This window comes from Chiroxiphia lanceolata, chromosome 25 (assembly GCF_009829145.1).
Source record: "Chiroxiphia lanceolata isolate bChiLan1 chromosome 25, bChiLan1.pri, whole genome shotgun sequence".
NCBI classification, from domain to species: Eukaryota; Metazoa; Chordata; class Aves; order Passeriformes; family Pipridae; genus Chiroxiphia; species Chiroxiphia lanceolata.
Genome location: NC_045661.1, coordinates 3,273,115 through 3,287,271, shown reverse-complemented (window position 1 = coordinate 3,287,271; position 14,157 = coordinate 3,273,115). Strand labels below are relative to the sequence as shown.

The following is a 14,157-nucleotide window of genomic DNA, read 5'->3' as shown; positions in this document are numbered from 1 at the left end:
GTGCTGTGGTTTAAGGGTGGGGAAGTTGGCTGAAGCCTTTTAATCTGCTGCATCTGGCAAGTCATCCTTAAAGTGATGTTAAAGGGGTTACAAAGCTTCTGTGCACACAGAAATTTATTGTATGGTTTAAATAACCCTTTTTATGGCCGTTGTGGTAAAGTCAGCTACTAATGATTGTCTAATTCAGTGCTCTGCAGAGAGCCAGCCCTGTCCAGTGTCAGTGCATTCCCCTGGGGAAGGGGGAACACGCAGGGCTGACCTCCCAGGCTGGCCTTTCAGGGTGATGTGTGTCCAGAAAGGACCTCTGAGCTTGCAGGACGTCAGGAGGCAGGAGGTTGTCGTGGCAGGCCATGATGTTCCTGAGGTGGGTCCCCAGGCGGTGCTTTATCTGTCTAATCCTGTTAACTGCCTTAGCAGGAGCTATTTTGACTGGTTCACAAATCTCTTTGCTTTAAGCCCCTGAACCCCGTGACTGGATCACTGTGGACAGGAGGTGTGGGCAGCAGGGCATGGCACTATGTGATGAGGTGTGAAGACAAACCCAGGGCCAAACCCAGCTCACCTGGAGCTCCCCCCGTCACCTCTGGGCTCACAGGCTGGGCTGCTTGAGACCAGCTCCATCTTCTCATTTCTCAAATTCCCCTTCCCCACAGGACAGGATGAGACACCTGTGACTTGTAGAGTAGCACTAATCCTGGGAAGTGATGTGGGATTAACAGTTTCCTTGGACAGAGATGTGATTGTCATGGTTTAATCCGTTTAAGCGTTCAGCTCTGGGTGATCAGAGCTGGGAACACTTTCATGCCTGATACAGCCACAGACATCCAGGTCCCTGCTCTGTCCATGCATCAATCGTGCCACAGGGAATTCCAGGACAGCCTTCCCTATCCCTGAGGCTGGGTTGCAAATCTAAAGCTGGAATTGGCAGGTAGGGGAGGACGATGGACCCTCCTCAGCTGATGGCTCTCTTTAGGCCTCAGTTCTCACGTTTTCCCATGAAACTTCCATTGCTGTCAATGAGAGGTTGGATTGTTTGGCCTTGCCAGAATCCAAAGGCTTGGCTATGAACTAAGTAAAGCACTTCTCAAAGGCCATTTTACTCAAAACTTTAATTTTAACTGAGGAAAAGGTACTTTAAACTTGACTGAAAGCTTGTGCAGATACCGGGGTAGGACTCCTCGTCTGCTACGTGCTGCTGTTTTATTGTTTGGGTTTTTTTTTAAACACAAATAATGGTCAGCAAAACGAACTGCTGTGGGTTATGTGCTATGAAGTTGTGCTTCAGCTGTGCTCTGGAATTTTCAGATGCTGATCTTAACTGGTGCAGCTCTGGGAGGAGCCGCGCGTTCGGGCACCGGAGTCGGGCAGCGTTTTTAACTCTTCTGGGATCTGCTGCTTGGATCAGTTGTTTGGCTTTTTGCCAGAGAATGGCATGTTCCTGACACATTTCCCAGTTCCTGTGTAAGGTGTGTAGCCTTGCTCCTGCCTCTGCCCTGCTGGTGTGTCTTTGGGCAGATAAAGAGGGATTTTCTGCCCTGGCTGTGACTGTTTCCCTGCCTTCCCCTCCCAAGTGTGGTCGGGATCATTCAGCTGTGCCTGTCTGGGGGCTTTATTTGACTAACATGACATAGTTCTGAGTGCAACAGATTCTGGCTGAGCCCAGAACGATTTTTAAATAGGTGAAAGTCCTCTAATGATTCTGGCAGTGCCCTGGGTACAGCCTGAAGCTCGGAACTCTATTTCCACACCCCTTCAGACTGGCTGTGCCACCTCCATGCTTCAATTTTTCCACCTCTGACACCCCTGTAATACTGGAATCTGATATTACTCTGCACGATTAGGTGTCTGTGGTGGGTTTGTGAAGGACCTCAGCAAAGGTAGAAGAGATTTCTAAAGTTTTTTTTGCTGTGCAGCAGCTGTAGCCAGCTGGAGGATTGCCAGGGCAAGGACAGGGGTTTTATTGATTGATTTTTAAACAGTTCTGTAAACCCATGGCCATGACAGAGACATGAATCTGTGCCACTGAACCCAAATAACCCCCTGAAATACAACTCCACCTCCAGCTTGGGGCATGTTTGTCACCCATGTGACACAAATGCCACCTCCTCCCCTGCTGGCTCATTTTGGAAGGGAGCAGCTGCCAGGAGTACAGGCACACTGACCCCCTTGGCCCCAGAGCAGCCTCACGGGGGGGACTTTACTGAGAGTCTGCAGCCCCTTCATTACTCTCTGGATCCCCCCAGCTGCCACCTGGAAGGAGCCAGAAGTGAGTAAAACCAGTAAAAGATAAAATAAACGCAGCCAGAGAGCACTGGGTACCATATAAAATATTTATTGATCTTGCAAAATGGTGTAAAATGCATCTGTAATAAAAATAAGAAACCATGCTGTGCATCTTGGCACAGGTTTATACCAACAAAAGGTATTTTTTCCCCCCACTGCTGCACAGCAGCAAATAAAACCCTTCTCTTCTCTCAAGTCTCCTTCAGCCAAGCCTTTTCTTTCTCTCTCTTCGTGCTGGAACCACCACCAGGGAGGCCGGGGCAGCAGAGTCTCTGTGCTCGGTTGCTCAGCAGGCAGCTCGGCGGGTCCCTACGAGGCGTGCAGCCTGGTCACCAGGGCTCTCTGCACCGCCCCCGGCGCCTTGCCCTTGTCCACGACCAAATCCTCCTGTTTCTGGGGGACCCTTTGCTCTCTCGTCGCGGCAGGTTTCTTCTTCTCCTCCTCCTCCTCCTCCTCTAGCCTGCCCTCGGAGCTGAAAGGGCTGCACACCGTCTCCACCAGCCCGATGACCACCCCGAAGAAGGCCAGCACGCTGCCCAGCATGTACAGCTTGACCATCTTCCTGTTGGGCTTCTGGCTCAGCATTTCCTTGGCGAAGGGGATCAGCTCGTGCACGGTTTCCATTTTTGCGGGTTTGTTTTTTGCAGCGGGTTTAGATGCCGGTTCTGCAAGAGGAGAGAGGAGGACATGAGTTAAATCCAGCTGCTGCAGCGTCAGAGCCCGACTCCCCGCAGAGCCCCCAGCGCTGCTTTCAGTGGGGAATTTGGGATTTTTTGCTGAGGGTTTGCTGCAGGAAAAAGCATCCCCGGCGTGCCCGCGGTGCTGGAGGAACCGCCCGGCAGGGCAGAGCCTGAGATGGGAGATCCAGGTGGATCACGGCACCCCCGCATCCCGCTCCCCGTGGCATCCCATCGCTCCCGGTGGCATCCCGCTCCCCGTGGCATCCCCTCGCTCCCCCTTACCCAGAGGCGGCGGTGCTGCTGTGCGGGGCCAGGCTGAGGGTGGGGAGCGCTGCAGGGTGGTTCTGGCTGCGGGGCCGGGCTGTTCTGGGCTGTGGGGGCCGCTCCGCTCGGCAGCTGCTGCCCGCACCCTCCGCCGCCGCCTTATATGGCCCGTGGGGCGGGCGGGGCCGGGCGGGGCGGGCACCGTGCCCCGAGTGCGGGCCAACCCCCCCCTGCCGCCGCTTGGCAGCTCCTGCCCTTAATCCGGCCAGACGGGGGAAAAAACCTCTTCTTTTTTTTTCCTTTTCTTGGTTTTTTTTTTTTTTTTTTCCTTCCCCTAGTTCTTATTTTGCCTCATTTATTTGTTTTTATTTGTTTATTTTTTCCTCCTTTTTTTTTAAAAAAATTTTCTTCTATTTTTTCTTACTTTTACCATCTCCTATTTTTTCTTTTTACCTTCTGTCTTTTCTTCTTTTTACCTTCTCCTTCTATTTTTTCTTTTTACCTTCTGTATTTTCTTCTTTTTACCTTCTCTTTCTGTTTTTTCTTTTTACCTTCTGTTTTTGTTTCTTTTCACCTTCTCCTTTTATTTTTTTCTTTCTAACTTCTATTTTTCCTTCTTTTTACCGTCTCTTTCCTATTTCTTCTTTCTACCTTTTTCTATTTTTCTTTTTACCTTCTCCTTCTATTTTTTCTTTTTACCTTCTCCTTCTATTTTTTCTTTTTACCTTCTCCTGTTTTTTCTTTTTACCTTCTCCTGTTTTTTCTTTTTACCTTCTCCTGTTTTTTCTTTTTACCTTCTTCTATTTTTTCTTGTTTTTCTCTTGTCCTTCTGTTTTTCCTTCTTTTTACCTTCTTCTATTTTTCTTCTTTTTACCTTCTCCTACTTTTTCTTTCTACCTTCTTCTATTTTTCTTCTTTTACCTTCTCCTTCTATCTTTCCTTTTTCTTACCTTCTCCTTCTATTTTTTCTTTTTACCGTCTTCTATTTTTTCTTGTTTTTCTCTTGTCCTTCTATTTTTCCTTCTTTTCACCTTCTTCCTCTCTATCTCCCTCTGTATCTCCCTCTCTATCTCCCTCTATTTCTCCCTCTATTCCTCCTTCTCTTCCTCCTTTTTTTCTTTCACAAAACTTTTTGATGTCCCTCCTCCCTCCCCTCAAAAAATAATTATCCCAAAGTCTAATTCCAGCACCAGGTATCTGTTTCTGTTTCTCACTTGCTGTGCTGCTCCGTAGCTGCTTCTGCAAGAAATATTTAATGTGATAATAGAAGTTTTATTGAGCTGGTGCTTGGGAGTGAGTAAGAGAGGATCTGTGTCCTGAGCTCCTAAAATATGGTAAGGTTTGGATCTGGGGCTTGGGGCTGTGCACAGTCAATTCAGCAAAATGGATATCTCTGCCTTGCTCTTTTTTTCTTGGGGTGAAATGGGTTAAAAAATGCCAGAGTGAAGGAGAGCAAAGGTGTCACCCAGGCCAAGGTGTGAAGGTGTTTCTTAAAGGTTCTAGAGGTGGTTCCTGGCAGAGACAGCCATCAGCAGGTGATGGCTGCAGGTGTGGCAGCACCTTATTTCTTAGAAATAGCAACAACTGGAATTTTCTGAGTTAGTAAAAGTTACATCAGCCTGTTAAAACCCTGTTTTTCACTTTTCTTACACTTGCTGCTGGAGCTGTGTCGCACTCTGTTGTGTCACTCCTTGTGATTCAGCTGAAGGCCGGGGCTGTTTCCATTCTGGGGAGAAGCAGGAGGCCGTGCTGTCACACTGCTTCCCTGGATTGCTGCCAGGAGTGTTGCATCAATCCCTCCCAGCACGTTGCATCACCACCACCACCATCATCTGCTCCCACTGCAGGCTCCATCCATGCTCAGGTGCTGCTCTGGCTGGAGGAATCATATCTATTCCACACACACCTCAGCAGCTGCTGACCTCAGGGAGTTGCTAAAGCCACGAGAATTTGTTGGGATTTACAGCTTCTGATTTCACGGAGCAGATGGTGGAGACTGGACAGATTTCTGGCTGAGATGATGAGAATTGCTCTGTCAGGACAGTATACAGAAATTAAAATATGAGCTGATGTGATAGCAGGGATTTTAGGGAGAAGTTGGTGTATGTGGAAAGAGGGAAAGCTCAGAGGGAGCTTTCAAAGGATGCTCTAAAGGAGGCTGCACCTCCTGGGGGGTGTTTGTAAACCCTCAAAGGGTGGGCAGGCAGCCCCCAAAGCAAGCTGGAGCCAAAGGGGGGCTTGTCCTCAAACCAGGGAGTGCAAAAGAGGGCCTGTGGCACAGGGAACGTGGGTTTGATAACTCTGAGCTGGGTTTTATCTCAGCCCACGCCGAGGAAACCTCTCTGTGACGGGAATAACTCGTGACGTGAGTGGCTGGTGCCGTGTTTCCCCTTCCTGCCCCTGCAGCATCACTGGTGCCACGGCTGAGGCTGAGCACTGGTTTGTGTCTTGAGTTTCAGAAAGTGGCTGAACAGAGCTCTGAGGAAGATGGGAATGGCTGGAAGGTGTGTTATTTAGTCAGATGCCTTCTGCTGGAGGATTTGAACACCTCCCTTTCTGAAAAGCTGCCTTACAGGGTGATATTGCCCCAGTTCTGCCCTACAGCAACCAAAGTGGCTCCTAAGGGTTGGACTAGGTGATCCTTAGGGTTCCTTCCAGCCCAAACTGGTCTCTGATTCTACAATGAAAACCAGCCTGAAGTCTGGCCTGTGTTGGGGGTCACAATTCCAAACTGGGTGAGGATCAAGCTGCCTTCCCCTCCACTCCCCCAGGCTTTGATGCTCCACACCCCCCTCGGTTCCCTGCCCATGGGAGTGTGGGCAGTGCTGACCCGCCTCAGAAAGGGACGTGGTCCTTCAATTTGGTGGTTTTCCCCTTTCCTTTCCCTCTTTGCTGAGCTGTGCCGTGGGGATGTGTGGAGCAGTGAGTCAGCCCTGGCTCCTCACATCCCGCACGTCCGAGGGAGGCTGGAGGCTTCCCCCGCCCCCACAGCGAGCAGAGAGCTCTGAGGAAACGCTGCCGGTGAAAACTTGGTGGGTTTTGTTGTTGTTTTTTTTTTTTTTTTAACAAGTTTTGAATGTGCTTAGGAAATTGCATTGCAAGACTGGCTGTAAAAGTTGCTAAAGACTCGTCTTTCCCTCCTCAGCGTCTGGGTGGTTTTTTTTTTTCTTTAAATAAAAGGTCCTTATCTCCCCTGCCAACTTGGCAGCCAAGGTTGCAGCTGATTCCTGCATTTGGGCTGTGGGGTTTTTTCTCTTCTGCAAAGCTTAGAAAAATGGCCATTGCAGAGAAGATAGCTGGAGAGCACAGCAATTAGACAGGGAAAGTTCAAGGTTACTGTTCTTCCCTCTGGCTTTTTGGGGGGTAAGATGTGCTGTCTCCTCCAGCTCCAAGAGATGAGAGCTGCCCTGGCCCTGCTCAACTCCAGTGTCTGGGCTGTCCCAGTCCCAGAAACAAAGGTCAGTGGGAAGTGTTGGAATCGTGACATTTCACCTAAAAAAGGTTTTTTGTTTGCTTTTTTTCCAGGCAGGGTTTTATTTGCTTCACGAACCTTGTGTTTGAAAGCCTCTTTTCCAACCTGAGGGCTGGGAAGGGTATTTTTAAATTCATTAAATACCAATGGAGATGTCCATGCAATCCTGGAGTACTGAGAGCTTGAGCTGTCAGGAGAGCACAGAGCTCAGGATAACTTGGAGCATTAACCAAGCAGCTGATAATCATCTGTGGCAAACACCTCTTAGAGCAGCACTCAGATGGTGCTGATCTAATTAAACAATATTTAATTCAATTTTGTTTTAAATTTCAGCAACTGAACTGTGCAAGCTCGTCCTGTGGACATTTAAATTGGATTATGTGTGGATAAAAGGATTAATGACTAAACTAAATTAGCCTAATTTTAGCTGTTCCCAATCTTATTTAGGAGAGTCTGCACAAGGAGGTTGTGGGGTTTAATGGCAACTTAAACCAGGCTTTGTGGCTGGGAGAACTGCACGAGTTTAACGTCATCTGGAGGAAGGGCTCTGCCTGAATTTCCAAAGCAGGGTAAGCACCTGAGGCTTGACCCAAATGTTGCTGGACAGGGGAGGCTGAGATGTGTGAAGACTCAGGGAGATGATGCTCCACAGCCCAGCTCTGCTCACCAGCTTTGCACCTCCGAGCTCATCCGGAGCCACCAGCCCGGGAAAAGCTGCTTTGGAATTGCTCTGGAGGGTGCAGGTGATGCTGTGCTGTGTCATCTGGGGGTCTCTGCCTGCAGCAGCCCAAATTTAAGTCCCCTCCTGGCATGGCTCCTTTCGCACTGGGATAATCTCGGTGATGCTCCCGGGGAACGGGAGCACCGGCAGCTCGGTCCTGGCTGGGGGTGGACGTGCAGGAGGAGAGGAGCAGGGAGCATTCCCAGCTCTGGAGAGGTCTCAGGTGGCTCAGCTCCTGTTTCAGGGACACAGGACAGTGTCCCTTGGCTGTCACACAGCTCTGTGCTGGCGCTGTGGCCACGAGCAGCTGCCAGTGCAGGGCAGGGGCACGGCAGGCGCCGGGCACGCCGCGGGTGCGTGCTGGGGGCTCAGAGGGCAGGAGATCTGCCAGGAGAGGGGCTGGGAGGTGCTGGAAGAGAAAGGGACCATTCCCTGCTGCCAGAACATCCCCATACGAAGCTCCAAGGGATCTGCAGGGTGGTTCACACGCCCAGGCACAAACGTGCTGTAGGCGTTGCCACCCTGAAACACTCGAAAGAGGGATATAAAAAGAAAAAGGAAACCCCAAAGCCCAGCAAGCCCGATTAAGGATCTGTCCCTTTTAAAAATTAATAAAATAATATAATTTTGGTTTCTTTGCCCTGGCAGTTCCCACTGTACTGAAGCACTGTGTGCCTGCTTGGTGTGTGGGCAGAGAGGAGCCTCCCCATGGGCTGTGATGGGCACAGAGGGAAGGCAGGTTGGTGTGGGGTGTGGGGTGTGGGGTGGGACATGGCCCCGTGGCTCAACCCTGGTGACCTGGGCAGTGTGGGGACCTGCTCTGCTGTGCTGCCTGCAGGACTGAGAGCTGCCCTGGAGATGTCACAGAGGAGCAGCCACAGGGATTCTGGTGCTTGGTGCCCGATGCTGCCATGTGGTTTTGCACCCAGGTGCTCTTCCAGCCGGCCTGTTCTCCCGTCTCAACCCAAATTGTGAATCCAAATTTTATTTTTCTTCACCTGATATTATTTACCTGGGGGGAAGACATTCAAGCATCATTAGCAGAGTGCTTTTGTGCAAGAATTCTGAGTCTGGGGGCCCACCCTGACCTAGTCCACCCCAAGTGACACCCTGGTCTCTGTGGCCACAGGAGGTCCTTTCTCACCAGTCCAGGGCTGTGACTCCAGGTTTTGCAGAGTCGTGGAGGGGAACTTGAGTCAAAATGCTGAGCTGACCTTTGCCTCCTGGTGTCATCTCCCAAAATGTGGCATCTCAGTGGTCTTGGTGGGAGCACAGCTGAGGTGGAAAGGTGTGTTGCTTCATCTTCCACATGTCTGTGTGTGGGCAAGGGTCAGGCACTGCTGGACCTTGGCTGTGATGAGCCCGAGCTCCACGGGGTGGTCTGGGACGAGGGGCTGATGCACCAACCAGGGAGGGGAGCAAAGGTGGGACAAAACACCGTGTTTTACCTGAGCAGGTCAAACCCCGTGCACAGCGAGGCCCTTGTTTGAATTCCAGCGAGTCGAGCCCCGTGCACAGCGAGTGCTTTGTTTTAATTCCAGCAGCTGGGGGGGAGAAACAAGTGGCAACCAGGAGCAGAAAATAGCGTGTCCTTCACTTCTGTCACACTTGCGGTGTCAAGGAGGATCCACGGCTTAACAGAGGCTCCTAAATGACCCATTAGTTTAAACTTCCCGAGGTTGATGTCGCAGGGGGGGGCAGGGTTGCTGTGCTGAGGGCTGGCAGCAGGGATACAGAGCCCCCTTCATTCCCCTGTTTGCTCCAAAATCCCCCCGAGGGGAGCTGCATGCTTTCCTAATGGAATATTTTCCTGTTTAGAAAACGGGGACATGACAAAAATAACGATGTCCTCTCCCTGCAAGGATAGTTTTATCAAGCTCCTGGTGGAAAGCGGGCAGGCAGCCCAGCCCCTGGCCCTGCCAGCTCTGCACCGTGTCACTGTGTGCCCGGGGAGGGTTGTGCCAGGGGGTGGGGGCCACAGACCCTCCAACTCCATGTGGCATCCTGTACTGACCCAGCACGAGTCAGGGCACGTGGAACTCCACTGGCTGTGGGAATGAGCTGGTGGGGAGAGAAGGAAAATCCAGTTTAGGGGCAAATGCTGAGTACTGTGTGAGCTCCTTCAGGAGAGCTGGTCCTGCCTTTCCTGGGATTTGGGGTGACTGCCTTGCCCAGATCAGCTGCCCTCCAGCATCTGGCTGGCGGCAGGCAGCATCTAGCAGGTCCTGTGCTGCTGTGCCAGGAAGAACTGACCCCTTCTGTGATGCCAAGTCAGGGTCTTCCTTAGTTTTCACACTTGTCCACTTATGCTTGATTTGCTCCTATGTTTGCAGAGGAAACAGTGAAAAAGATTAATTGTAGTAGAATGTTGAAGAGTTTGTGATGTGGTTGGTGTGAGGATCTTCATGGGGTACTAATGACTTTCTCTGGGTTCATCCTGGAGAGGAGGCTGAGGTCAGACCTCACCGGGGGCTGCAGCTTCCTCAGAGGGGCAGCTCCAATCTCTGCTCTCTGTGACAAGGGACAGAACCTCAGGGAGGGGCTGGAGCTGTGTCAGGAGGGGTTTAGGTTGGATACTGGGAAAAGGTTCTTCCCCCAGAGTGTGTCTGGGCACTGAACAGGCTCCCCAGGGCAGTGGGTACAGCCCCAAGGCTGCCAGAGCTCAAGGAGCATTTGGACAACACTCCCAGTGACAGGGTGGGATTTTGGGGTGTCTGTACAAGGGCAGGAGTGGGACTTGATGATCCTTGTGGGTCCCTTCCAGCTGAGGACATTCTGATTCCATGGCAGGACACAGCCCATGGCAGCACTGCCCCCAGGGCTGCAAAGGGAGGCAGCAGCAGGACGGGTCAAAGGGCCTCTGCCCTTTGGAACCAGCTCCCAGGGTTGTTTGAATTTAAACCTAAAGTAGGTCAGTTGGGTTTGGGTTCAAAGTTTTATTTGCTTTCAGGGCAGGTGTAGGGTTGAACTGGAATTTCGTTAGAAATTCCTGAGAAGCTTTTAAAAGAAATCATGGTAATTAGTAAAGTCGGTGTTTTAAATCGTCTGTGCTGGAATGAGGAGGTTGTTTCCTGGTCAGGTTTTAATTAAGGTGGAAAATAAAAAAATCTAGGTAAAGAAAAAGCTGTTTTATTGCTGATATCAGTAGTCTTGCAACTGAGAGAGTTGCCAAAAAATTACAACAAGGAAGAGCATTTCTTACCCTTGGAAAAATCTTCCCAGGTTTCCCTCTTCCCGTGCAGCTTCAGTGCTTCTGGCTCCAGGTCCTGCACCTCATTCCAGGCTTTTCCCAAGAAGGTTTGCAGGCACCTGACAGGACACAGACAGGTTGTACCTGCTCTAATGATGTGAGGTTTCATCTCAGCTCTGGGAAGTCAGGGCCTGGAGGGGACTGGGGCTTTGGAGTCTGCCCTGCCCTGTGCCAAGATTCTGCTCAGCATCACCAAGCAAATCATCTTTCTCCCTGATTTTTTCCATTTGAATGTGCTGTCAGGACTTGTGTTTCAGGCATTTGTTAATCCTTTAATGAAAAACGTACCAGCAGCATTAAGTACTGCTTAATTTTTTTATGCTTGAACTATAAATCCATCCTCAGTCCATCCTTTTTCCTTAATGGAGGTTTTGCATTTCAAGGGATTAAGTGTTCTTTATGCAGTGCTCTGCCTCTGATTTTCAGCTTCTTTTGTGTTCCTCTGAACTCCAGAGAGAGAGAGAAGTTTAAAAACTAATCAAATATGATGATGCCAGACTGGTCAGTGCTGACTAACTGGTATCACACCTCAGCAGCTGAATCAAAAGCTGCTGATCTGGGATGGTGTCCTTGGGAAAGCTCCCAAGGGAGTAAAGTGGTCACGTGCCTTTAATCTGGATGTCAGATGGCAGGAAGGAAAACAAAGCTACTCATGCAGGAGTCACATCCTTTTGCACCTTGGCTGCCACCACCTGGGTGTTTGGTCCTGGGCTCACCCTGGGTGCAGCACCCGGGGAGCTGCAGGGGATGGTGAACCCACGGTTCCTTCCTCCCCCACAGCTCCCCCTGCTCCATCCCTGAGGCCTGGAAAGTGTTGGGAATCTGCCTACTCAGGCAGATTCAACTGAAGAGCCTAATTCTAAAAGCAGAGGCTGGGCAGGTGTTAATCTGGTGTTACTGCAGGGTGTGACCTTGTGACACCGAGTGACACTCCTGTCCCCAGCAGGCAGGGCTGTTCTGCACCATCACATGTTTTTAGAGGGAGACTGGCTTTTAAACAGCTGGCTGTGATGCATTTCTGTACCTGATGCTGGGACTTTTTTCCACCTGAAGCTTAAATCCTTGGTTGCTGCCAGTGTGGCACGGGCTGTGTCCTGTAAAGCGTGTCCCTCCCAGCCCACTGCTGGCAGCGTGTGATGCCCACTGCATGGGTACAGGATGACCTGAGGTGAAGCTTTTCTGCCTCTGATGAGCTGGGAAAGGATAGAGAACCTGCTTGGCAGGTCACACACGTGCCCCACAGAGCAGGAGCTCAGATTATCCCTCTCACATGAACATTGCAGGGCACGAGGAGGCAGCAGCTCCGGGATTGAGGTGGGGAGTGGGAGCTCCTCAGGAGCTGGTGGTGATCTTGCCCTGGAGAAGGTGCTTCCAGCAGAGCAGTGACCCCTAACACCACGTCTGGGCAGGGTATGCCCCATGACTCAGAGCATGATTTCCTGCAGGGGATGATATTATTTGTTTTCCAGGGAATGTCTGGCCCAGCCCTCGGAGGTCTGTGGGCTCTGACACAGCTTGTCACAGGTCAGCACAGGCTGAAATGAGGAAGCACTGGGAGTCCTGTGAGCATCTCTCTTTTCCATCCCACTGATCCCAGACTGTTCCAATGCTTTTATTTTTTGTGGTTCATTTTTAGCATTGTCTCCTCTGCATCCAGCCAGCTCCACTGCCTTGGTGTGTATTCACTTCCTGGTACTCAGGACAACACTGTCCATGGTAAAATGGACAGAGAACAGCCTGGAGCAGCATTCCAGCCTCAATCTCCCATCAGGGCTGTCAGGGACCCCCTGCCCAAGCCATGCTATCCCTGAGCACCAACCTGTTCACAGCTGATTTTTTCCTTTCCTGCTTTTATTGATCTGCGCTACTCAACCCATGATTGCTTTTGTTCTTGTTTGAACTTGTAGGGCCTGAAATTCCAGGTTTAACCTTGCTTTGGCAAGTCCAGGGGAAGGAGGAAAGGACAGATCAAGGTATTTTGGGTAGTTTAGTCAAACAGCTTGTGGCCTGAGTAGTGTTTTCCAGTCCTACCCTTGTTGATGTGACAGAATTGCAACGTCCTGAGCTTTTCACTAATATAGGGTGGTGCATCAGCTTTTCAGAGCTTATTAATGCTGAAATTTGCTGGCTCTGGAGGGATCAATAGGTGGCATTTACAGTCTTTCCAAGACCTCAGCCTCCTGACTGACTGCCAGTGCTTTAGGGCACGGCTTTAAACCAGGCAGAATGGGCAACCTGCAGAGGGTGTTTGGCTACATCCAGCATCACTAGCAGCCTTGTAGAAACCCAGACTGGTCATATCTTCCTCTCCTTTGCCTTCTCTGGCAGTCACTCCACTGGAGGAGGAGGTTTGACGGGATTTCTGGAGTCGGTGGTAGCACTTTTACCACACGAGGCTCCACTGAGGGGTCCGACACACCCGGCGCTCAGGACCCGCGCCGGCACCTCGTGGCACATCTCCCCTCTCCGTTCCGCTTTAAAAAACATCCCAGCGCTCCTTCTCGCTTCCTTTTCGCCGCCAGCTGAGCTGGGGAGGAGGCTGCAGGAGGAGGAATGTGGTGTTACCGCATTGCTGAGCAGGAGCTGGGGCGGGCACGCCCAGGCTGGGCACACCTCAGCCAGGAGGAAGCCGAGCCCGGCTTTCACGCACTGTAGCCTGAGGGATAGTATTTTTTTTCTCCCCCAGCTCTTTGTATCCCCTTTCTCTGAGCTTCCAGTCCTCAGCTTGCACGTGCCTGTGTCGCTCAGCACGGGGATGGGGAGGTAGGTGACACAAACAGCAGAGGAACTGGAGGAGGGATCTGGAGCGACCTGCTGAGCCCCTGACCAGCATGGGAGAGGTCGTGATTTTGGGGTTATTTCAGTAAAGACGGTGGAAAAGTCTCCATGCAAGTCTTTTTGAGGATGAAAACCCGCAGCTTAGGTGAAATGTAGTGTGTGAGTGGTGCAGGGGAGCAATGGATGGGGGTGTTGAGATGTGGAGGCTGCTGAGTTGCCTTCACTGAACACTTTTTAGTTTAAACATATTACTTAAAGGTTTGTTACTTTGCTGCCACAGTAAAAAAAAATAAAGTTATGAAACTACTTCCTTTAATAGTCATGTAAAGCATCAGACACCACTGAAAGGTGGTGAGTGCAAGATAACTCTGAATTAGATCTGAAGCAGGGGAGAAGGGCTCCTCGTCAGCTGGGCATGGGGCTGGAGCTCAGACAAGAACCTTGGTTCTTAAAAAATTACTCTTTTCACAGCTGGTGAGTCCACAGGATTGTGTTTAGCAGATAACCCTGGAGCTCGTCTCGGGTGATTTTGTGTCTGGAGGAATTCCGGTGCCGCGGGCAGGAGGGGGGACTCTGCCTGTGCAGCCCAGGTCGCCTTTGGGCTGGAAGTCTGATGTGTGGACACACAGCGTGATTATAACTCACGTGGACGTGCCGAGTTAGGCTTTAAATGATCCAGTTGAGGTGCTGATGGTGGCAGCGCCTTGTC

The 14,157-nt window shown here is 50.9% G+C and overlaps 2 protein-coding genes across 3 annotated transcripts in view; one reads left to right on the top strand and one right to left on the bottom strand.

The window, feature by feature from the left end:
• Window positions 1-2,316: 2,316 nt before the first annotated feature.
• Window positions 2,317-10,816, bottom strand: G0S2 (G0/G1 switch 2). 2 transcript variants are annotated; one of them, XM_032710606.1, is made up of 3 exons: window positions 10,813-10,816; window positions 3,540-3,555; window positions 2,317-2,926 (listed from the first exon to the last, which is right to left on the bottom strand). In XM_032710606.1, the coding sequence occupies exon 3, from the start codon at window positions 2,905-2,907 to the stop codon at window positions 2,593-2,595; it is 315 nt and encodes a 104-aa protein (XP_032566497.1). In that variant the 5' UTR covers window positions 2,908-2,926; window positions 3,540-3,555; window positions 10,813-10,816; the 3' UTR covers window positions 2,317-2,592. The 2 variants fall into 2 exon arrangements, with proteins under 2 accessions (XP_032566497.1, XP_032566496.1); XM_032710605.1 differs by lacking the exons at window positions 3,540-3,555; window positions 10,813-10,816 and adding an exon at window positions 3,246-3,397 and having other exon boundaries at window positions 2,317-2,948.
• LAMB3 (laminin subunit beta 3) overlaps window positions 6,619-14,157 on the top strand; it is a 34,391-nt gene continuing 26,852 nt past the window's right edge. The window contains exons 1-2 of the mRNA XM_032710595.1: window positions 6,619-6,685; window positions 7,147-7,268. The gene's annotated coding sequence lies outside the window, so the exon portion shown is untranslated. The remainder of the gene's footprint in view (window positions 6,686-7,146; window positions 7,269-14,157) is intronic.